Source organism: Choristoneura fumiferana, chromosome 18 (genome assembly GCF_025370935.1).
Source record: "Choristoneura fumiferana chromosome 18, NRCan_CFum_1, whole genome shotgun sequence".
NCBI lineage: Eukaryota > Metazoa > Arthropoda > Insecta > Lepidoptera > Tortricidae > Choristoneura > Choristoneura fumiferana.
In genome coordinates, this window is record NC_133489.1 from 1245196 (window position 1) to 1268147 (window position 22952).

General features: G+C 41.5%; 1 protein-coding gene across 1 annotated transcript in view; it reads right to left on the minus strand.

Annotated features, from left to right (window-relative positions):
* LOC141438404 (BOS complex subunit NOMO2) overlaps positions 1-22952 on the minus strand; it is a 28429-nt gene extending 5477 nt beyond the window's left edge. Inside the window, exons 1-15 of the mRNA XM_074102268.1 lie at positions 22755-22952; positions 22198-22584; positions 20944-21103; positions 20110-20358; positions 19278-19443; positions 18078-18251; positions 17326-17407; positions 16426-16622; positions 14274-14452; positions 12412-12582; positions 6790-6972; positions 5408-5591; positions 3558-3760; positions 1106-1296; positions 463-609 (exon numbers count right to left, since the gene is read on the minus strand). Of these exons, the coding sequence (XP_073958369.1) occupies positions 463-609; positions 1106-1296; positions 3558-3760; positions 5408-5591; positions 6790-6972; positions 12412-12582; positions 14274-14452; positions 16426-16622; positions 17326-17407; positions 18078-18251; positions 19278-19443; positions 20110-20358; positions 20944-21103; positions 22198-22584; positions 22755-22897 (2816 nt within the window). The 5' untranslated portion in view covers positions 22898-22952. The remainder of the gene's footprint in view (positions 1-462; positions 610-1105; positions 1297-3557; positions 3761-5407; positions 5592-6789; positions 6973-12411; positions 12583-14273; positions 14453-16425; positions 16623-17325; positions 17408-18077; positions 18252-19277; positions 19444-20109; positions 20359-20943; positions 21104-22197; positions 22585-22754) is intronic.

The following is a 22952-nucleotide window of genomic DNA, read 5'->3' on the forward strand; positions in this document are numbered from 1 at the left end:
AGATGAATGAGTATCATTTTGAAGACCGGTTTTGTGAGTATCACGATCACGTAATATAAAATTTCAACCACAAACCGTTTCATAAGGAGAATTGTTGCTGAACATGTCCGAGATGTTGAGGAATTAAGAACAAAACAGGGACAGTGTTCAATAATTCAAGCTCGCATCATAACACAAACATCTATTACTAAAATTAGGTAGTTAAAGTCTATACAAATTGCTTTGTTAATGACAGATTCATATGAGTATGACAGATGACAGAGCCTAGATTATTTCATCTTTTGGCCACTATGAGTGCTGCGATAGATTTCATTACCCCCACCTAGTACTTCGCACCCTCCCAATACTTTAACAGGCTAAAAAAAAGATCAAATGATACTAAACCAGTAGGCTGAGATGATGACATGGGTGTCAAAGATGGGGGCGATCTGATGATACAGTCGGTCAGTGTTCGGTGTTTACCTGAAAGCGCCGTTGGCCTCAGTGGTAGCCTCTTCGCTGGCGCAGTTCCCGCTGGAGCGTGGCGTGGCTCGGAGCGTGGCGGGCGCGACGCCCTGCCCCCCCAGGGACACCACTCTGCCCACGCACGACCACGCCACGCGGACGCCTCTGCAACAATACACTGATATTATAATAGTATTTTATGCAACTGTATCGTAATAGGGGTCCTTAAAACACGAGTGTGGGTGACATGAGTGTACAGTTGTATACAATATTTTATCTTTATCCATTTATTAAATCCTCTATCATGTGTTCAGGAACCTGCCTACCTGACCTGCATTAACTCTAACTAGGTAGGTATGTCTGCCCCACGAGCTGCGCGCGCGACGACCTGCTGCTGCACGTGGTCGCGCCCCCCCCCCCGTGCTGTAATGATGTATGAAATCTCATTACGATACAGCCGTGTTCATAATAGAATCCAATGTCGTAATGGTGGTCATTACCAATGGTTTTTGAACGCATAATTGAGGATTTTACTATATGGGTGTTTACCTCCGGCTTCGCACGCGAAATCCATAGATCTAGCATGTTGAGTCCGTTTGTGGTATTTAATCAAAAACTTATATGCGCTATTTAATATGTTACCTGAGCGTCAGCATGTTACCTGAGCGTCAGCTTATGTTCCCGGCCCTCCTGCACAGTGAGTATGTCGTGCGGCGGCGCGAACTTATACTCCTTCATGAGCGGCTTGGCGTAGTACTGCGCCGGGGCAAGGGACCCGAACCGGAGCACCCCGGACGCGCCCGACACCAGGTTGCGACGGTACGAGCCGCCGCTCACTGACACTAGCGCGCCCTGGAATAATTATGGGATTCATGGGACAATTGACAACGAACCTAGTCTCAAACTGAGCAAACATTAAGATTGGTTTTTTGGAATCTTTTTGTATTTTTTATTTCAATTCCAAATTTTTACTTTTACGGTCATCCCGTAAAACCTAAATTGAAAAAGGCTAAATTGAAAGGGGGTTTTAGGTTTTACGGGATGACCGTAAAAGTAAAAATTTGGAATTGAAATAAAAAATACAAAAAGATTCCAAAAAACCAATCTTAATTTGATTGCTTAGTAACGACATCTCTTGTCCGGGTGAGCGGTTAGTTCCAATGGAGTGCCGAAAAAAGTTTCTCGATGAGGGCTACGGTATAGATGTCGCTAGCGTCACTGCTTAAGTGGCTAACATAAGAAACAAACAAGCTGAGATATGAGGTGCATAGGGGAAATTCGTGTCTGTACCGTTGACCATCAGTGGTGTAGCGGTATAGCACGCGGTACGGAATACCGAGGACCTGGGTTCCATTCCCAGTGATGGTCTTATTTTTCTGGTTTTTCTGTGCATCTATATTTCAGTTTGTATTTTCATTGCAAACATTGTCGAAGAAATAAGATTATTTCTCAAAAAGTTGTCAATTTTCAGATGTCAACTAATAAAAAATATATTTCCTGGCGCTATTCCATTACAAATATAAGTATTTTTATGTTTTAATATATACAAAAACTTGTGGTAAAGGTGATAAAAAAATCAGATAATCTTTGTTGTTGGATCCAATAGAAATTTTCGATGTAGTTACGAAATTACGATTTTTTCCTCACTTTACGATTTCGTGACGTTTTGCTGACGTCGAGAAATTTTGGATGTCGGCAGTTTATGTTCATGATCTCATCCTTAGTGTTAATAATTTATTGACAAACCGATTTCTCGTCAATTTCATGACGGGACAACTTTTTGAGAAATACTCGTACTCAAGACACCAATGAGGAGGATCAACAAACCGGGCAAGTGGGACCATGCTCGCCGCTATTAAAAAAAGTACGAAGTGGAAAAGTTTACCAGCATAAGGCACTTGTCGCACCGCCGACGATGAGCGAGAAGCGAGCAGAGCGAGTAACTAGAAACGAGTGGGCGAGCAGTGAAAAGCGAGTGTTCGAGCACGACGGGCGATTACTCGCTCCACTCGCTCGAGCCGGGCGGCCGCCAAGCTAACAGCGCTAAGCGAGTATCGCTGAGCTAGTTTTATAGCTCAGCGAGTTTTATAGCCCTTGTCGCTGCGACAAAAGATGTAAGAGCGAGTTCTCGCCGGCAGTGTGAACCGCCAGCGATCAACTATTAATATATATCTCTTTTACTCACACAGGATCTTATATCTTTTGTTCGTTTCTTGAGCGAGAAAATAGTCGATAGCCAATCGTTTCCTCGCCGGCGGTGAGACAACTGCCTATAAGCGTAATTACATTCTATGCAGACGGAGTCGCGGACAACAGGATGGCAGAAGAAAAAAGGAAATTTTACTTTATTAAGCATGGAAATCATGCGATGAAAACCGTTCGTTGGATGACGTTCAGCTGTAGCCGAGTCCGTTCGCATTCTTTCCGATCCGATGCGAGTTGTTTGGTGGAAATCATGCTTTAGATTACATATCATACGTCCGTGATGGCCTTAAACTTATTATGTACATTCTGTCGCACATTTGGCCCGCATGAGGTTAAAGAGTAAGGTCACTACACTAGTGTCTCAAAGAAATTTACTTCATTCATTTGACAACCGGATGGCCAAGTGGTTAGAGAACCTGACTACGAAGCTTGAGGTCCTGGGTTCGATTCCCGGCCGGGGCAGATATTTGTATGAATAATACGAATGTTTGTTCTCGGGTCTTGGATGTTTAATATGTATTTATCTATATAAGTATGTTTATCCGTTGCGTAGTCAAAGTGTCCTATGATACTTTTTTTTTATTACCCGACTGCCCAAAGGAGGGTTGTTTTTCGAGCGTATGTATGTATATAGGTATGTATGTCGCTGCAGTCTAAACGGCTAGACGGATTTTATCATATGAGGCATCATTGGATTCGTTATAACTGTCGGAGTGACATAGTTGAACTTTAAATTAGCTACTTAACAGAATTCTAGACCACTAGACTTATTTTCTTCCTTTTAGTTTAAAGGCGGTCGTGTTTTTGATTTTTTTAATTTATTGTTTTTTTGACTTGTTGCATGTTCCCTCAAAAAGTAAATCCATTTTTCAAAGCGTGTTTTTTTTTAATTTTATTACTTTACTAACCTGTAACGGCTTCCCGTCAGCATCATCGACCAGCTCCACAATGATCTCAGCCAGTTTATGCGCCACGATAACCCCGTGGTCGTCGGGCCCAGCGAACACATAGGACTCCTTCTCGCACGTAATCGAGTACTGCTTGGTAGCGTCCAGTGGGCCGAAGCTGTAGGTGCCGTCTTCTGTCGTCGTTTGAGTTAGCTTCAGGTCATCTAGAACAGTTATATGAATAATTATTGTTTTTATTTTTTAATGAGTAATTTTTTTATTTTATTTCAGGGACCTCGAAAACGACTAACAGCCTTATTCATAAAAATCCTTAATTGAGGTTTGATCGGTCTGTTACTTAGCAGACTGATTAAGGTTGTTTCACGGTTGTCAAGAAGTATGATTCATAAACGCTTGCTAGCAGTCTGCTAGTTGTTGAGCTGCTGATAGACGGATTAGACGCGTTATGTTGGCAATCTTGAGAAATCAAAGACAAAAAAATGGCCTCATCGATACTTAAAAAAAAAGAGATGTTTGTTTTCCCGCCATTTCCGATCCGCATGTTTATGTTTAAGTGCAAAAAGCCGTAATTATGTTAATCATCCTAATTTTATTTTTCTCATATTTATTGTTAGTACAGTAGTAAAGTAGCAGTAATTTTAGAGGATTTATAAATACAAAATCCTGAAAATAAATTTTCCTGTTTTTTTTAATCTTTGCGTAACTTCACCCTTCACTAAAAATATCTTCGGTGTGGTTTTTTGCTCTTGTCAAAGTCAGCTGTTCAAATTTGTGGCGGCCATTTTGTGACTTAGCAGGGAGATAAAGGAGGGTCTACGGTCCTCTAACTTTAGCAGAGCCTTGATCAACTGATTAGCGCTAACAGACGTTTATGAATCACGTTTTTTAGCATCGGGCCTTCAAGGAGCCTTCAAGGAGGCTCTAACTTTTTATGAATAAGGCTGTAAGGATTTAGATAAAAAAATATAGATTGGGGCACGGGGTATCGGGGGCATGGAGGACTGGGTATACTGAGGGGATGGGAGCTATTGAGGTCATGGGGGACTAGGGAGACTGGGGGGATTGGGAGCACTGGGGGCAGTAGGAGCACTGAAGTGAAGGCACAAGGGCATTCAGGGGAGGGGGGGGGGCAATAGGGAACTAAGGGCACTAGAGGCACGGGGAGTAAAAGCACTGAGGGGCACTGGGGATATTGGGGACACTAGGGGCACTGAGGGGACTAGGGGTACCGCGACAATGATGGCACTGGCAGCACCGGGGGGAGTTGGGGACAATGGGGCGTTGGTTCACAGGGGGAACTAGGGGCAAAGGGAGCATTGGAGGAACTGGGAGCATAAGGGGACCGAGAGCATTAGAGGCATTAGAGGTTCTAGGAGCACTGGTGGACTGGGGGCACTGGGGGACTGAAGGCACTAAAGGCATACGGTATTTGACAACTCCTGATTTTGCCATATCTTAATATTATTATGAAAATATAGATAAACAGATAGTATTTAGCGAAGACAAAATTTAAATCGAATGAAAATTGGATTTATAGTGATTTTTGAAAAATCTATATACATGTCTCTTTCTCAAACGCTTTTCTCTATGCAGCAAGTATGGCGGTACTGGCGTGTGACGTCACATGCCAGTATGTCTTTCTCTGTCTAATCTTGAATTTCAAACCTTTATAACTTTGTTATTTGTAAAGGTAGCTTAAAAATTGTTTTTCTATTCGATAACAGGCATTGTGTATAAAACATATACAAATTAGTCAAATACCGTATTGGGGCACTGGGAGGACTGGGAGTATTGGGGGCAGTGAGGGCGCTAGCGGTATTGGGGGCACTAGGGGCACTATGTGTACTCACCGGCCGTGAGCGTGACGGCGACGCCGGCGACGGGCGGCGCGACGCGTCCGGCGAGCGCGAGCCCCCTCACGGCGCGCAGGGTCAGCGCGTGCGGCTGGCAGTCCGCGGCCCCCACCAGCTGCTGCGGCTCCGAGGGGCTGAACAGCAGCGTCGCCGACTCCGCTGACACCACGGCTACTTCGCCCTGGACACAACATCGGATTCAAAAAAATAATTATCAAAATCGGACTACTCTGCAAAAAGTTATGCGTGGTCATAAATTACAACCAGTAAGTGAACAATCAATCATCCCCTTTTTCCTACCCTTAGGGTTGGATTTTTTTTTTCGAAATATATATGGGACCAACTTCGAGATATACCCTTTCTAATAAAAAAAGAATTATTAAAATCGGACGACTCTGTAAAAAGTTATGTGTGATACATAAAAAAAAATTATACGCGTCGACTTGAGAACCTCTTCCGTTTTTTTCGTCGGTTAAAAACAAGTGGAACGCTACACACCAGTTGGACTGATAGCTTGATGAAAGTCCACTTTCATATACAGCGTGTATCAAACTCACAACTTTCATATACAGCATGTACAGATCCCAGCATTAATATGTGCCACAGCGGAGCGTGCAAAAATATCTGACACGTCGGCCCTAGATATTGGTTGGTGACACTCATTACTCATATACAGCATGTATCAAACTCAACACTTTTATATACAGTATATATCCAAACACACTACTCGTATACAGCGTGTATCCAAATACCACTTTTATACAGCGTGTAACCAAACTCACCACTCATATACAGCGTGTATCCAAACACCACTTTTATACAGCGTGTAACCAAACTCACCACTCATATACAGCGTGTATCCAAACACCACTTTTATACAGCGTGTAACCAAACTCACCACTCATATACAGCGTGTATCCAAACACCACTTTTATACAGCGTGTAACCAAACTCACCACTTTCATATACAGCGTGTATCCAAACACACCACTTTTATATACAGCGTGTATCAAACTCACCACTTTCATATACAGCGTGTATCCAAACACCACTTTTAAACAGCGTGTAACCAAACTCACCACTCATATACAACGTGTATCCAAACACCACTCATATACAGCGTGTATCAAACACACCACTTTCATATACAGCGTGTATCAAACTCACCACTTTCATATACAGCGTGTATCAAACTCACCACTTTCATATACAGCGTGTATCCAAACACACCACTTTTATACAGCGTGTAACCAAACTCACCACTCATATACAGCGTGTATCCAAACACCACTTTTATACAGCGTGTAACCAAACCCACCACTCATATACATCGCGTATCAAACTCACAACTTTCATATACGGCGTGTATCCAAACTCACCACTTTCATGTAGAGCGTGTGCTCAAAGTCGAACCCGCCGGCGGGGCGGGCGAGCGCGGGCAGCGGGCCGACCGGCGCCGTGCCGTGCCCGTCCATGTTGACCCGCAGCAGGAGGTCGTCCACCGGCGAGGGGGACGTCACGCGGATCACCACCGCATGAGCAGTCGCCACGAAGTTCACTGTCTGGGAATTCAAAAATATATATTATGGGACTGTTCTAGCACTACAATGTAAAGCAGTGATTCCCAAAGTGGTCCAGGTGGACCCCCAGGGGTCCACGGGAGACTTGCTGGGGGTCTACGTAGGCGTGAAAAAAATGGGGGTCCATAAGATGTTAATGGGGGTCCACGAAAATTTATCTGCTTTTGATAGTAAGAGCAAAAATGTAAGCATAGTTTTTATAAGGGCATTGTTTTTAAGTACCTAACTAAGCAGATAATATTTTAATAAGGCAAGCGACTGTTACTTGTCCAAACTTGCGTATTCGATATTACGTAAAATTTCGTGTACATGTACAGACTTGCAAAGCGCTATCCGCCCGACAATGCTTAATGCTTGTTCAGACACACCAACACAATTTTTATTTTTTGGTGACTTTAAGAATGTGGTAGAAATGTAGCAGCAGGGGGTCTACCGAAACCAGTAAAATTTTGAAAGTGGTCCACGAGAAAAATAAGTTTGGGAACTACTGATGTAAAGCAATCACCGCCGTCCATAAACATCCGCAACACGAGGGTTATCACAGGTGCGTTGCCGGCCCTTTGAGAGATTGATAGGCTCGTTTTTAAAAATCCCTAAACTGTACTTTGGAAATGCGGTCCCAGGAAGCTGGTTTCATACTTTGTTTCCGTAGGTTGGGACATATTTACCTGCACAAAATTTGATAATGACCCAACTACTAGCTCAGTAGCGTTACTCGGACCTCTCCTATAACTACCTGAGGTTTGGCGCCAGTGTCAGCGGTAGCGGTGGCGTGCGCGACTCTGTGACAGCCGCAGGGAATTGGCGTATATAGCCGATCCTCCCTCTGTTCCGAAATGACTGCTAGCTCAGTAGCCTTTACTCGGACCTCTCCTATAACTGTTTGACCTAGAAATCTTTCTTTTCTTTCTTTATAAATGATGATGATGTCCTCCATGTCGTGTCCGACAAAGGCGAACCTTTAGGCTTGTTTATTATGTGCCCGAATATAGCTGGCAAAAGCCAAACTTAGTCTTAAAGGTCCTATTACAGGGCGCGCAATGTAATTGACCACTATCATTATACGTGTAAGTGTAGGAAGGTCTCGGGCGGGTCTTTATAATAAAACGTTTGGCATCCAGGTGTTCCAAGCGATGCGTCTCAAAATTTGCAACAGCCTCATTTACAGAGCTGCGCCACTCCAGTCTCTGCTTCGCGAGATATTCCCAACACTCGCATGGGATGTTACATGCGGTAAGGTGGCGCTTTAGGACGTCCCTGTAACGAAAGAACTGGCCTCCCGGAGTCCGCTTCCCTTCTTTTAATTGAGAGTAAAAGACGGCCTTAGGGAGTCTACCGTCATCTTTCATACGCACAAGGTGTCCGCACCACCTTAGCTGTCCTTTAATCAACAAAGACTCAATGCCATTGAGATTGGTTCGCCTGAGGATTTCAGTGTTTGGGACTCGGTCCTGCCACTTAATGCGAAGTATAGATCTTAAGCACTTCATAAAAGTCAATCATCGTTGGTTTTGCAAATCGATACGTCAAGGAGGATTTTGTCGCGTCGGCTCGTGCCAAGAAATTGATTTCCGTTGGCGAGATTGGCTTCCAGGGTACCCCGCAGAGCGTGTTTGTCAACGATCATTTGACGCCAGAAAACAAGAAGCTGCTTACTTTAACCAAAACTATGCTTAAGGCTAAGGGCTTTACATATATATGGGTTAAATATTGTAAAATTCACGCACGTAAGGATGATACCTCTAAGGTCCACATTATAAACAATGAGCGTGATTTAAACAAATTAATTTAGGCTGTCAACCAAATAATTTCATAGAATTATATTCACTTAAGTTTAAAGTTTATTTGTTGCTTCGTATTATTAAAAGTTTGAGTGTCACTGATCGCGCCGCTCTGCCGGCCGGCCGCTATTGTTCGCTAATTACCCTTTGGAATGCAGTCGCTGCGTGTGTTATTGACTACTGGTTGATGTACGCTTATCTCTTTCCTCCTCATTCGCCTACCGCTACACTTAATAATTGCTTGCCTGTTTAACTTATAAATATCATAACTTTTATTGCAATTCTAGCTCACTCGCCCGCTCGCCCGGAATAATCACTTACCCTTCTTGTATAAGACTTAGACAAAGGTTTTTCTGTTTTACGTTTTGTGTAAATTTTAATGCCTAGTATTGATTGTGCCATTACTTGCCCAAGTATATATTATCAAAACGTAAGGGGTCTTCGCTCTAAAACGCTCACTTTCTACCGCAACCTTGCACTGGCTACATATGACATAGTAATATTAACGGAAACATGGTTGATGGACGGTGTGTTTGACTCAGAGTTATTCGATGACCGGTATGTTGTCTGGAGGCGAGACCGTGACTTAGCGCTGACGGGCCAGAGCCGTGGTGGTGGTGTTCTCATTGCGACTCGCCGCGACCTAGCAGTTACCCCGCAACCGTCCTACCAATCTTCAGCTGAAGATCTCTGGATAACGTTATCTATTTCAAATGGTGTAAGTGGTGTGGTCCGTATTCATATATGTGTATTATATTTGTGCAAACAAAATGGTGGCTATACGTTTTCTCAGCAGCTATCAAATTTCTTAAGCCGTCTGGGCGATGTAGTGTTAAATTATCCGAATGATAAGTACTTGATAGTGGGTGATTTTAATATGAGTAACATTGTATGGAAGAGCGAGGGCTGTTCACTGTCTCCGATTAGTTATGTGGGTCATGATGAGTGTTTGTTTATTGATGACATTAACATACATAATCTTTGCCAATATAATGGTATTTTAAATCATCACAATAAGTTGTTGGATCTGGTATTATGTAACGATATTGTTGCCGTGAGTGAGTGCTTGGACGCCCTGGTTCCTATCGATCCTTATCATAAGGCCCTGGAAATTTCCATTAAATTCTCCGATACTACCAATTTAAAACCAGCTACCCGTTTTAAATATTTTTATAACAGAGGAGATTTTACATCTATTAATGAAGAGTTGACCACTATTGATTGGGAACGAGAGTTTTCTCAACGTTCACTTGAGGGGGCGGTTGATTTCTTTTATGACACCTTTAAAAGAGTCAGACACAAATATATACCTTTTATACAGCTTAAATCAGATTTTTTCCCCGTGTGGTATTCGTTACCACTAAAAAAAGCGATCAAAGAAAAATACAAGTATTTAAGAAAATTTAAAATATATCATAACAAATCTGACCAGGTTGCCTTTGAGATACTTAGGGAGAGAGTTAAGCGGCTGGAGCGCGACTGTTATGATACGTATATAAATAAAGTTGAAAATAATATTGAGAGGAGCCCCAAGCAGTTTTGGTCGTTCATTAAGTCGCGCTCCGGTTCTCATGGGATTCCTTCCGGTCTTGTGTACAATGGTAAACTGGTAAACACAGGAAATGCAATCTGTAATGCATTTTCTGACTTTTTCTCGTCTACTTTCTCTACTCCGGACAACCGTTCGGTCGATAGGTCTTCTAATTTTCTCGGTGACTCTGTGGCTAGCCTTTGCAAGGCTGTTGTTGACCCAGATGAACTTATAAATATCTTGATTAGACTTGATCCGTCTAAGTCTGCAGGCCCTGATGATTTACCGCCCCAATTTCTTATTAATTGTGCAAAGAGTGTAGTTCGGCCCATAGTGTTGCTCTTTGAACGGTCATTCTCGGAATGTTATGTTCCTGCAATTTGGAAATCTGCCTTCATAACGCCAGTGCACAAAAAAGGCCCTAGGACTAATGTAGATACCTATAGACCTATATCAAAGCTATGTATATTAGCGAAAGTTATGGAAAAAATAGTATATAACCAAGTCTTCAGTGCCTTAAAAAATAGTTTTAGTTCTAGTCAACATGGCTTTATAAAACATCGGTCTACTGTATCTAATCTAGTACTATTTAATGATTACATTACGGAGGGTATGGATAAAGGTTTCCAGGTTGATGTTATCTATACAGACTACAGTAAGGCGTTTGACAGGATTGATCATCGTATACTTATTTCAAAATTGTGTAGAATTGGTGTTCATGGGGACTTGTTGAGATGGTTCTCGTCTTATATTAATAACAGGACACAAGCTGTTGTCATCAAAAACTATATGTCTGGGTGGATACCCATTCCGAGTGGCGTTCCCCAAGGCTCCCTACTCGGCCCTTTACTCTTTAATATTTTTGTTGATGACATCAGTAAGTGTTGCACATTTTCAAATCTACTGTGTTTCGCTGATGACATGAAAATATATGCCAAAATTAAATCGGAAGCAGACGCTGTGCTGGTTCAGTCAGACCTTGTTAAGCTTGATGAGTACTGTCGTATAAATAAGTTAGATCTGAATCCTTCTAAGTGTTTTACTGTGACCTATTCTCGTCAGCGAAAAATAATTCCATCGACTTACACTTTGAAAGGCATTACATTACTGAAATTGCCTTTCATGAGGGATCTAGGTGTTGTGCATGACTCCAAACTATTATTTGATGTCCATATTGATGGTATTATTGGTAGTGCTCTAAAGATGCTTGGGTTTATTATGCGTAGCTCATTTAACTTCACTAAAGTGAAAACACTCAAAATTTTATACTGTTCGTATGTCAGAAGCAAGCTTGAATACGCATCACAAATTTGGAATCCTTGTTATCAAACGTATATTGACAGGATCGAGCGAGTGCAGAAAAAGTTTATAAAGTTTCTTTGTTTTAAGTTAAAGGTGCCGTACAAATCTTCAGATTACTATACCTTGTGTAAGAAGCATCATCTTATTCCGTTGCACAAACGACGTGAGATAGCGGACATAGTCTATGCCCTCAGTATTACTAGTGGTAAGGTTGATTGCCCCGATTTGTTGTCTTGTATATCCTTCAACACCCCTAATAGATCTAAAAGATACCATCCACCCATTTCACTCAAGTTTAGTGCGAGCAAATACAGGAAAAATAGTTTTTTGAGGCGAGCTTGTCGTAGTCTGAACGATGTGGCGGAGGAACTAGATATTGATATATTCAATTGCAATCTCTATACGGTGAGGCGGCGATTGGCGGAGAGGTGGTTTGATGGAGCATAGGTACCGTAATATGTAGCTACTACTGCTTAATTCATTTAATATTTGTTGTTTGGTGAATGAGTTTTTGATATTCTGTTTTTATCCATGTTTGCGTGGTGCATGTTTGCGATTTTGCGCGTAGGTAAGTTTTACTTGTTTTAAATTTGTGTCTACTTGTGAGATCCTATAATTGGCTTTATTGATACTATAAAATAAGTTTACTCTGTAAATTAAAGCTGTTGGTTCTCCGAAAATAAATAAATAAATAAATAAATAAATAAATATGAAAGGCATCGAGACGCTTTATGTCACTTTTATAAAGGCACCAAGTTTCTGTGGCATATAGCAAGGTTGGCAGAATGATCGCTTCTTTATAAATACCTGAGGTTTGGCGCCAGTGTCAGCGGTAGCGGTGGCGGGCGCGACTTTGTGACAGCCGCGGGGAGTGAGCGTGTATTTGCGCGGCTCTCCTTGTCCCACGCAGTGACTGCTCGCACCGGCGGGTAATCGCAACGTGCCCTTCTCAGATCCATCGGAACTGACGTAGTCCACCTATGGAGAAAGATAACTTTTTTTATACCCCACAAGCCGTGGTGGCCTAGAGGTTTGACATATGGCATCTCAGGCAGAGCGTGGGTTCAAATCCTGAGCGGAGGCCTGTGCCCACACATTTGTTAGTTTTTTACCTCAAAAGCATCAATTTCTTGTAGCGATTCACCGAATCGCATTTCACCTCGATCGTGTATTAGTGTATTTTAATGCAAACATCAATTAACGCGTCAAATTAATTCGTCCCAAGTAAACATCGATCGAGGCGAAATGCGTGTAGGGTAAAATACTACACGAAAAATTTGATGCTACAAATTAATTATACTAATGTAAAAAGCTACGCGAAAAATTGCCTCAAGTACAAGATTCTATTGAAATTTTGTTAGTTCGAGGTGAAATGCTATTCGGTGAATCGCCACAAGGACTTTGTGCTTTGGGATGTATATGTCGGCGGCTGATCGTAAAATCCGCCAGATCACGAAATTCCTAGGCATATCGTGAAACGCCGCCATTTCATGATATGCCTAAACGTTGGCCAGGCATATCACGATGTGCCTGAGAAATAATACGGCAGATCGATTAGAGCAACGCATTCGTCGATATTCCTAGCTCTATACCGGGCACATCTTAAAATAGTTTCTTTTTTGGCCACTGGTGGCGCTGCGTATGCAATGGCGGCCGTGACCAGCTGACCGGTCGTGTTTGTTTAGCGCGTGAAAAATGTCGGCGTCGCAACAATATGATCTTCAAACCGAAACTAGTGATTAAATTCAAAATAGAAGTGCAAAAGAAGCTTTTGAACATCAGCTCCGTTCTTTTTATGTGAATCAAACGTATTATGTGCACAAAGTGAAAAAACCATGGACGTCTGCCCGTATTTTAGAGGTTAGTAGTTTGTTGATAAATAAAGTATTCACTAGTTGTTTCTTATTTATATAGAAAAATTTAGGTACGACGAGCGAAGCGAGGAGTGGTTAGTTTTAATTGTGATCACGACGCACGAGCCGAGCGAGCGAAGCGAGCGTGCCGCGGCAGCGGCCGGCGAAGTGCCAGAACCGATATGGCGGCGTTTCATGATATGCCTAGGAATTTCATGATCTGCCTAAACTGGCCAAATCATGAAATAGCGGCGCTTCATGATATGCCTAGGATTTTCATGATCTGCCTAAACGTCACTAGGCAAATCGTTAAACGGTGAGTTTTGAACGATATGGCGATGTCCCTTAGCCAATTCATGAAATGGCGGCATTTCACGATATGCCTAGGAATTTCGTGATCTGGCGGATTTTACGATCGGCCGCCGACATATATAGGCTTAGATACGTGCAGGTAATACGGAAGCAAGAGGATCACCTGATTGTAAGTGCAAGTGGCGTGGTGCAGTTATCCTTTGGGTTGCTTAATTTTTTAACGGAACTTCAAAATCAAAATTAGAACGTTTATTCTATAAGTAGGTTAGCACTTATTTATACTACCAGCGCTTTCAGAAATATCACTGCCTGGAAGAATGCGCCGTCACTTGGCAGAAAATCTTTTTTTTACAAAACAAAAATTATTAGAATTTTTAGAAATATTTACTTACTAGACCAAAGATTTTTCATGTTTATATGACCTTCCTTCCTTATGTGAATTTTTATGATTTTTTTTTTATATTCTAAATGACTTGCTAATTGTTTAGGACACTAGCGTTTTACCTCCATGCGATGCGAGCTCGTAGCTCTGAGCACGTGTCCGGTGTGCACAAAGTCGGGCACGGTCGCCGTCTCCTGCGTGACAGCTGTATTGTGCACGCTCTCGGCCCAGCACAGACGATCAGTGGGCACCGACAACTCCACGCTGCCGGGCAGTACATCCTTGAACATGTATTTGCCATCTGGAATTTTAAAACAAACTCAAAAATAGCAATAGCAGGGGGCGACACTAGCGCAAACCCATGATAGCGACAGTTTTCTTTATATTTTTTCGCCATGAAAGATCAGGTTTGTAGGTGCAGGCAGGTGATTTGCAGGTGGTAGGACTTTGTGCAAGGTCCGCCCGGATTGCTACCACCATCTCGCTCGCTAATCCTGCCGTGAAGCAGCAGTGCTTGCACTGTTGTGTTTCGGCGTGGAGAGTAAGACAGCCGGTGAAACTACTGGCACGTGAGGTATCCCATCTTAGGCCTCTAGGTTGGCAACGCGTCTGCAATACCCCTAGTGTTGCAGATATTTATGGGCGGTGGTGATCTCTTACCATCAGGAGACCCACTTGCTCGTTTGACAACCAGTAGAATAAAAAAAAAAAAAAAAAAATCATGACCAGGGGTAGGACAAAAAGTGCCGATGACGACAAACCACTTATAGGATGATTTCAAATAGTATTTTTGATTTTCATAAACAATTATCACTTTTCATTTACCTACCTCTTTATTAAACGATATGAAAATTATTTTATTCACTGAATTCCATTGATTTATTTACGATATTTTGTTACTTCATTAATGCTACTTTGTTACTACGTGTCACACGGAAGTTTAAATAAAAACATCATCTTGTGTGCAAGATTACGTCATTTTTACGTCATCTGCACTTTTTGTCCCACCCCTGATCATGACCAAAGAGTATTAGTACCTATAGAAATCATGATATATTTATTAGCAACAAAATAACATGATATTTTACATCGATAGTAACAATAGAGCTATATTTGTAAATATATTTACAAAAAAATAATTGAAATAATACGCTATTATGGCATTTAAGATACTCAAAAAACTGTTTAAGGTTTTGTGCTAGTGTTGCACTCTGATGGGAGAAAATTTCAGTAATAATCCCTATTTAAATTTATTTCAACGGTTCTAAACTACTAGACTTTTTTTTCACTATTTCATTTCCCATTTTAAAGTCTTTTAACGACAGTCAGTTTTTTTTATTCAAAGGGGTTAATAAAAAATGTCAGTGATATGTGATGACATGTGGATCCAAGTCGTAGCGAGTCTGCGAGTCACTATATAGGCCTTATAAATAGGCTCAGAGTTGCTCAGCGAGCTATGGAGAGGGGCTATGCTTGGGATTTCTTAACGGGATCGAATCAGAAATGAGGAGATACGTAGAAGAATGAGGGTCACCGACACAGCCCCGCGAATGAGGGCTATCGTTTTTTGTCTCACTAGATGGCGCCACTGTTGCGTGAGGTTTTAAGTGTGGCTTTCAAAGTCTGTTATTACGGGCGTGAAAACAAAGTTTAGATTAAAATCATATTTAATACACCTTAAAACCGTACCATAAAACATAGCAACTCCAGTCTTGCGTAGTCCCGTTTTGTTCGGAAAAAAAGGGACGACAAAAGTTATCGAAAGACAAAACTGTCTCAAAACACAGACCCTTATCGCATAATTGCCATAATTAATTTCAGGTATTGCAAAATATTCACAAAATTATTCCAATTATAAATAAACCCGCGTAGCCCACGCAAAAACTATAAGATTTAACATTTCGGAGACCTCACGCTACACTAGCGCCTCTAATGGCGAATTCATACGCGATAGCCCTCATTAGCCTAGTGGCAATGGGCAGGCACAGAGAACAGATGGCGTTTGGGGCCGAAAAGTTCTCGAAAGAAGACCGCGGAACGGCAGAAGCAGCGTAGGACGTCCACCAACGAGATGGACGGATGACCTGGTTAAAGCCGCGGGTTCACGGTGGATGCAGGCCGCTTACAACCGAAGCAACTGGAGGTCTATGGGGGAGGCCTATATCCAACAGAGATTATGATCACCATTGACAATATAGAGTGACTCCTTATACGTAGCGACCGAGCTCTGGCCTTCAGCTGAGAGAGGTGCCCGACGGTGGGCTCTGGGCCTACCTGTAACATCGGCAGTGACGGGGTCCCCGACCACGGCGCCGTCGGGAGCCAGGGTCCTCAGCGTGACCCTCAGCGCGGCGCAGGCGGCGGCGTGCCGGCACACCACGCGCCCCGACACCACGGCCTTCAGCTGAGAGAAAGCGATGCCCGACACGGCGGAATGGCCCACCGTGATCTTGTGCGAAAGCGGGTAGTATCTGTAAAAAAAAAACATTTTTTTTTCTCATTGATAACGTTCTAAACTTAAAATTTAAAAAAGGTTTTTAATCAGGCTGCGCTGCCAATGCAAATTTTTTTTATTGGCCTAGTTGGAAAGTTGGCCAATCAAAAATCGTCTCAAAACTTATTAACACACGAGGTAGATACTATCTTTTGGGTTTCTATCACTCGTGTTGATGCACCGGCTTCAAACTGGCAGACAATTATTTTCATGTTTTTTTTTTAAATTTTGGAATGCCAGCTGCCGAAAAAAAAAAGAATCGTACGGAATCAAAAGAAAAGAACGGAGTAGTAGGCCTTGATAATAGGGTCCGATTGGCACCCCAAAACGGGTCATCATCCCAGCCTATATACGTCCCACTGCTGGGCACAGGCCTCCTCTCAGAACAAGAGGGCTTGGGCGATAGTTCCCACGCGGGCCCAGTGCGGATTGGGAACTTCACACGCACCATTGAATTGCTTCACAGGTTTGTGCAGGTTTCCTCACGATGTTTTCCTTCACCGCAAAGCTCGTGGTAAATTTCAAATGTAATTCCGCACATGAATTTCGAAAAACTCAGGAGGTGCAAGCCGGGGTGAACCCACGACCCTCTGCTTGAGAGGCGATAGGTCAAACCACTAGGCCACCACGGCTTTCAAAAAAAACGGGTATTGAACCGTAAAAAGGTTTCTTATACATACTGCAGTCCATCTCTCTGTTCTTGCTCTGAGATGTCGACTCGGGCCGTGTACACGCCAGGGGGAAGGAACGTGCACCATTTTCCTGCAAACAATAGTTATGTATTTTTTTATGCAAAAATGGAAGTTACTGTTTGGCGCGACTGAGTACATTGAAACCCGAACAAGTTGAAATAAGAATCGTGAGCAAAACTGAGGGGTTCAAGGCACAAGATGCAACTTTAAAGCCGAGCTTAACACAATTGTTCACCTCATTGCAGCGAGAAAAATGGTAGATGGAAGAATAATAGAAGACTATAATAAATCAGTTTTAATGTTCCCATTCAATGTTAAAATCGTAAGACTAAAATATATCTAGTTGACCGACTTAGGTGAACCAAGTTCGTGTCGTACCGGTCCCTCTCACTTTCCCATTAAATACGACTAGTGTGAGCGGGATGACACGATATGAAGATCGAATATTGCACTTCATAGTACACTCGAACTAACTGAATCCTGACCCACTGTGAACCTTTTCGTAGAAAAAGTCATAGTGATAAGGGAATTTATATGACACTGTGAGATCGTTCTTTGGTGGGTCGAGAATCAAATGATTCGACTGTACAAGACCAAGTTCAACGCCTTGTTCGAATTCCAAAAACCTTTTCCGATCAAGATTGGAAAAAGCGTTTCTCCAGGCAGATTTTTGAGGGCAAAGAATTCGAGCTAGTGCGGTGAAATTGCTGAAATGTTCTGACGAGGGTGGGGGCACTCACCTTGCGTGTCGAGGGGCACGCGCGCGTCCGCCCCCCTCCCGCTGACGAGCACGTCGCGCGCCACGGGCGGCGTGACGGCGCCGCACACGCGCCAGCGCGCCACCCGCGCTTCCGGGATGCGGACGGCTCCGTTCGGAGATATGACGAGCTGGATGTCGTCGAATTGGGATTGTTCTAGGGGCAAAAATACAAAATTTTAACATTAACTCATTAAAAAAAACCGGCCGTGAGCGTGTCGGACACGCCCAAAAGTAGGGTTCCGTAGCCATTACGAAAAAATTAAGTAATATTTTTCTAAGGATTTCGTATTTCATAAGGAATCTTCCAAGTTTAGGTATATTTATACCTTAGGCTGCTATTTACTCATAAACTACTAATAATTCTCAAGCAAACTTAGCCGTTATAGTTTTCCTTAAAAATTTGATACACTTACTACCATCCTGAATTTTTTCTAATTTTTCCTCACACCGCTTTAGATTTTAGAGGGGGGGACGATCGATTTTAATGAAAATTTGCACTTTAAAGTTGAATATTTCGCAAACAAATCACTGAATCGAAAAATCGTCTTGGCAAACCCCTAATGGTTTTAAATCTAACGAGACCTATCCAACGATACCCCACACTATAGGGTTGGATGAGAAAAAAAAAATCACCTTCACTTTACGTCTATGGAGGTACCCTAAAAAATTTTTTATTTAATTTTTAATTGTACCATTTTGTCGGCATAGTTTACCTATATATCCGTGCAAAATTACAGCTTTCTAGCATTGATAGTCCCTGAGCGTTTTTGCTATTTTGGTTCGGAACCCTAAAAATATAAATCCTTTAAGGTTCAAGCTGTGTCTTTAAAAAACTACCGGGTACAAATAATACATTATTATTATTAAAAATAACATCTCCGTTCTTAAATTAAGAACTAGTCTCCTGTCAGTTGTTTGACTTCCTGATACGACTGAATTGACTGAATTTTTGTATTTTTTTCCATTTCCCTTGACTTGAAAATGCTAAATAAAAAATTATTTGCCGGTTACGATTTTAAATAGGTCCCGACTGAATTTAACAAAAGTCTAGCCCACTAGACTTGTTTTCTTCTTTTAACTTTTGTTACTCGGGTTTTTTTCTTTTTAATTTTAATTTAGTATCAAAGTTAACAAACATAAAATACACATGTTTATGCCTTTGACTGTATCGTTCACTCACCGTGCTGCACGCTGATAGTATACGCGCCGGGCTGCAGCGCCGGCAGCGTGTACGCGCCTGCCCCGTCCGTGCTGCCCGCGGCGCGCCCGTCCAGCGACACGCGCGCGTTGCCGACCCCCGCGCCCGTGCTGGACACCACACGGGACGTCACCGTGAACCCTGTCACCTGCCAAAAAAATTCAACGAATCTACAGGGCGTCCAGGACCGTCCCAGTTCATGCCCCCCGTTTTAGAGAGAATTTTTTTTTTCTCAAACATCCAAGGAAATGTCATCCTTATCTTCGTGATGATAAAACGCGAAGTACGTCTTTGTATAGCACTTATTGAAGATTCGTTCTAATTTCAAATCAGAGGACAGTAATGGAATTTCATAGAACATTGCTGGCCATGGCCAGCAAAGAGATTGTCTTTTGTTTCAGTGGGTTTTATTTCTTTTATAGACTATCTATGGCATACTGCCAATTGAGAAAAACATTATTTGTGAATGTGTATTTACTTTTAAATTTTTTATTTGCCTAGATTATTTAATTAGATTAAATTCAACATAATGAACAAAGATTAACATTTGCTGTTAATGATTTATTAAAATAACCAATTACTATGGTGTCGTCATTTTTTTAATAGATATAAGCACTAAGATTTTGAATTGTGTGTGATATTTGGAATCGATTATTTTTTGCACTTTTTTTTGCATTTATTTTTATTTATTTATTTTTTGCAAAACGATTTTAAATAGTTGTGTTATCACTTATCAGATGCAAAATAAACCATTTTAAAAATGTTCTTACACTATGAAGGTACATTTACATGTAGTTCAAAGATAAATACGCACCTCAAACGCATTCTTGATGTACAAACTATCATGTAGAACAGAAAACGGCACAGTTTCTGGCTTCACATTGTAGCTGAGAGTAGCCTGCCCTGGCGTCTTGGACAGAGCGAGGAGCCTGTACTCCCCTGCAGGCACAAGCCCGAAGCTGAACTCTCCGGCCGCATCAGTTGTTGAGTAGCAGATTGGGGAGTCCGGAACCCCTTGGAGAAGAGCAGTCTTGCAGCCTTCTACACGAAATTTGGGGCTCTCCTACAAATTAAGAAAAATCTTTACATGGTATAAACAGCCACTCAGTCATCTCTACGCTTAGACCTTTCAAACTAATAATAATAATAATTTAATATTTATTTCAGGCTCTAAAGTACAATTCAATAGAATCTGTCAATTTTCTACATATTTAAGACACCGTATCGTGGGCACACTTGATTATATATGTCCCTGTTGTTGCAATTATCATCTAAAAGGAATCAAAAAAGAATAATAGTCACATCACAAAGCCTTAGGCAGCCGGTGTTTATATTAGTAGGCTGGAAGTGTCTACAGGATTGTCAGATTCTATTGAATTGGAGTTTAGTCCCATACACTTTGTGTTAGTTACAGTCTTATAATAATAATTTTAGTAATTTAATTGCGATAGAATTGCTTTTTATCATAAATAGGATGTCAGAATTAGATTTATATGCACTAAGAGATGGATTTATATGCATTATTCACCACCAGTTACATAATTTTTCATGGAAAATCTATAAATGATACATATACTATCGAGGATGGGATGGGCAGCGAGTGTTTCACGTTTACACACTTGGAATAGTCACAAGTTAAACATCTTACCTCTTTTGAATAAAGCAGCACATACAACCCAGAAATAGGATTGCCGTTAGCAGACACCGAGCCCTTCACATCGTAGCCCTTGACAGCCAGAGCACCCACAGGCAGGGCGGTGTTGCCCTCCTTCACTTGTACTACTGCTGACGATGGCTCCAGTTTCCACCTAAAAGCAATCATAGACAAAATTTGCAATAAACTAGCACTTACAAAACATATTTGACATAAATGAACTAACCTCCTCCCCCCTCGACCTTAAGGTCGCGGGTGAGCAAGGAAATTATTTTAGTTCATTGATATGGACCTCCGCAAAGTAACGCCTGATTCAATAAATTATATTTGACATAGACAACTTTGGTTTAGGGATACACGTTATGATTAAATTTTTATGAAGATTGATTCAATTGGATACGATCTAGCAATTTTTTTGATCGATCCATTTCAATATGATCTACAACCGATTCGAGTCATGAGTGAATTGTATCCTTTAAATCGTATTCAGATCAGAGACAATGTATTAATTTGTTGTAAGTATTGAATATTTATTACCTATCTCCAATTCTTAATGAAGACAGATTGATTATAAGTGGATATCGCAACAAATTCACATTACTAGTTCATTATTTATGTTACCAAGCGAAGTAAATAGATGAACAGTCAAGGGCAAAGATATCAACACGGCCAAAGTTACAAAAATATGTATACACGACTTAATGCACTTAACATTAAGGCCATGTATACATATTTTTGCAACTTTTGCCGTGTCGATATCATTGTCCTTGACTGTACACACGAAAAACAGAAACATGATGCAGATAGTTTATTGTGATTATACTGATTGCTCCAACGATTATATATATATCCAATATGTGGTCAGTTTTAATGTTTAAAATGTGTTTTATTTACCAAAATAATTGCATGCGATTTAATCTGTGGATAGTTTCAGAGGTTTACGATCCATTACGATTCAAAAGATTGATTCAAAGAAAGATTGTGCATCCCTACTTTGGTTTCTCAATGGATCATGTTTGTCAAATGAAGTAATTGACAAAAGAAGAAATATATCTAAAATATTTCCTAATAATGTGACTGATAGATCAATTAGATCTTATAGGTAACTAGCTCATTATAGGCACATATCAAAAGTAATCTTCAAATTTCAATTCAAATGCCAAATTTAATGGTTTACACAAGTGGAGACGTGAGACAAGGCTAGTAAGACTAGAAAGCTACAACTATTATCCTTATTCATCAATTTACCTTGGGTGTGAAGCCTTCACAGTATACTTCCCCGGAATAACTGGGGTGAAGTGAAAGTGCCCCCCGGCCGTTGTGACTGTGTCTCGCACATCTCCTTGATCATTGACCAACTGCACTCCAATGCCTCCGGGGCCTTCCGCCTGACCAGCAGTGATCACCCGCCCCGTTATACCAAAGCCGTTGAACGAGAAGTTTACGTCTTGCCCTGTGGAGCACTGATCAGACACTCCGTCAACATGGAGGCTGACTTTGGCAGGCTCAAAGCTCCACCCTGGAGGCGGGTGGACCTTCAGCACGTAATCACCCTTTTCGTAGAGTGGGAGGAAGTAGTAGCCGTTGTTTGGAGCGCATTCCGTTTTCTCTTTTAAGCTACCTTCCTTAGTGTACCTAAGGAAAATTACGGTCATATTTTAATTGATTTATAAATGAATTAAACATCACTTAGTCAAAAATTGTGCGAAAGAAAGTCATAGTTCATTGCTGAACTAGTTTAATTACTCATAACTAGTCTAATTAGATAATTAAATGAGAAAATTAAGCAAGAGAGGTTAACTTACAAACCGATCTCGATTTTAGAAAAGTCCAAGCTCACATGACTTTTGACAAAACCACCGCATCCTAATATATCATTAGCATAAGACGTTGATACAAGGGATATTACATAAATTACAGAAATTATTCTTAAACCTAAGATACCCATTTTCTAGCCGTACACTGTAACAGATAAACGTAAACTGATAAGAGGAAGAGGAGAT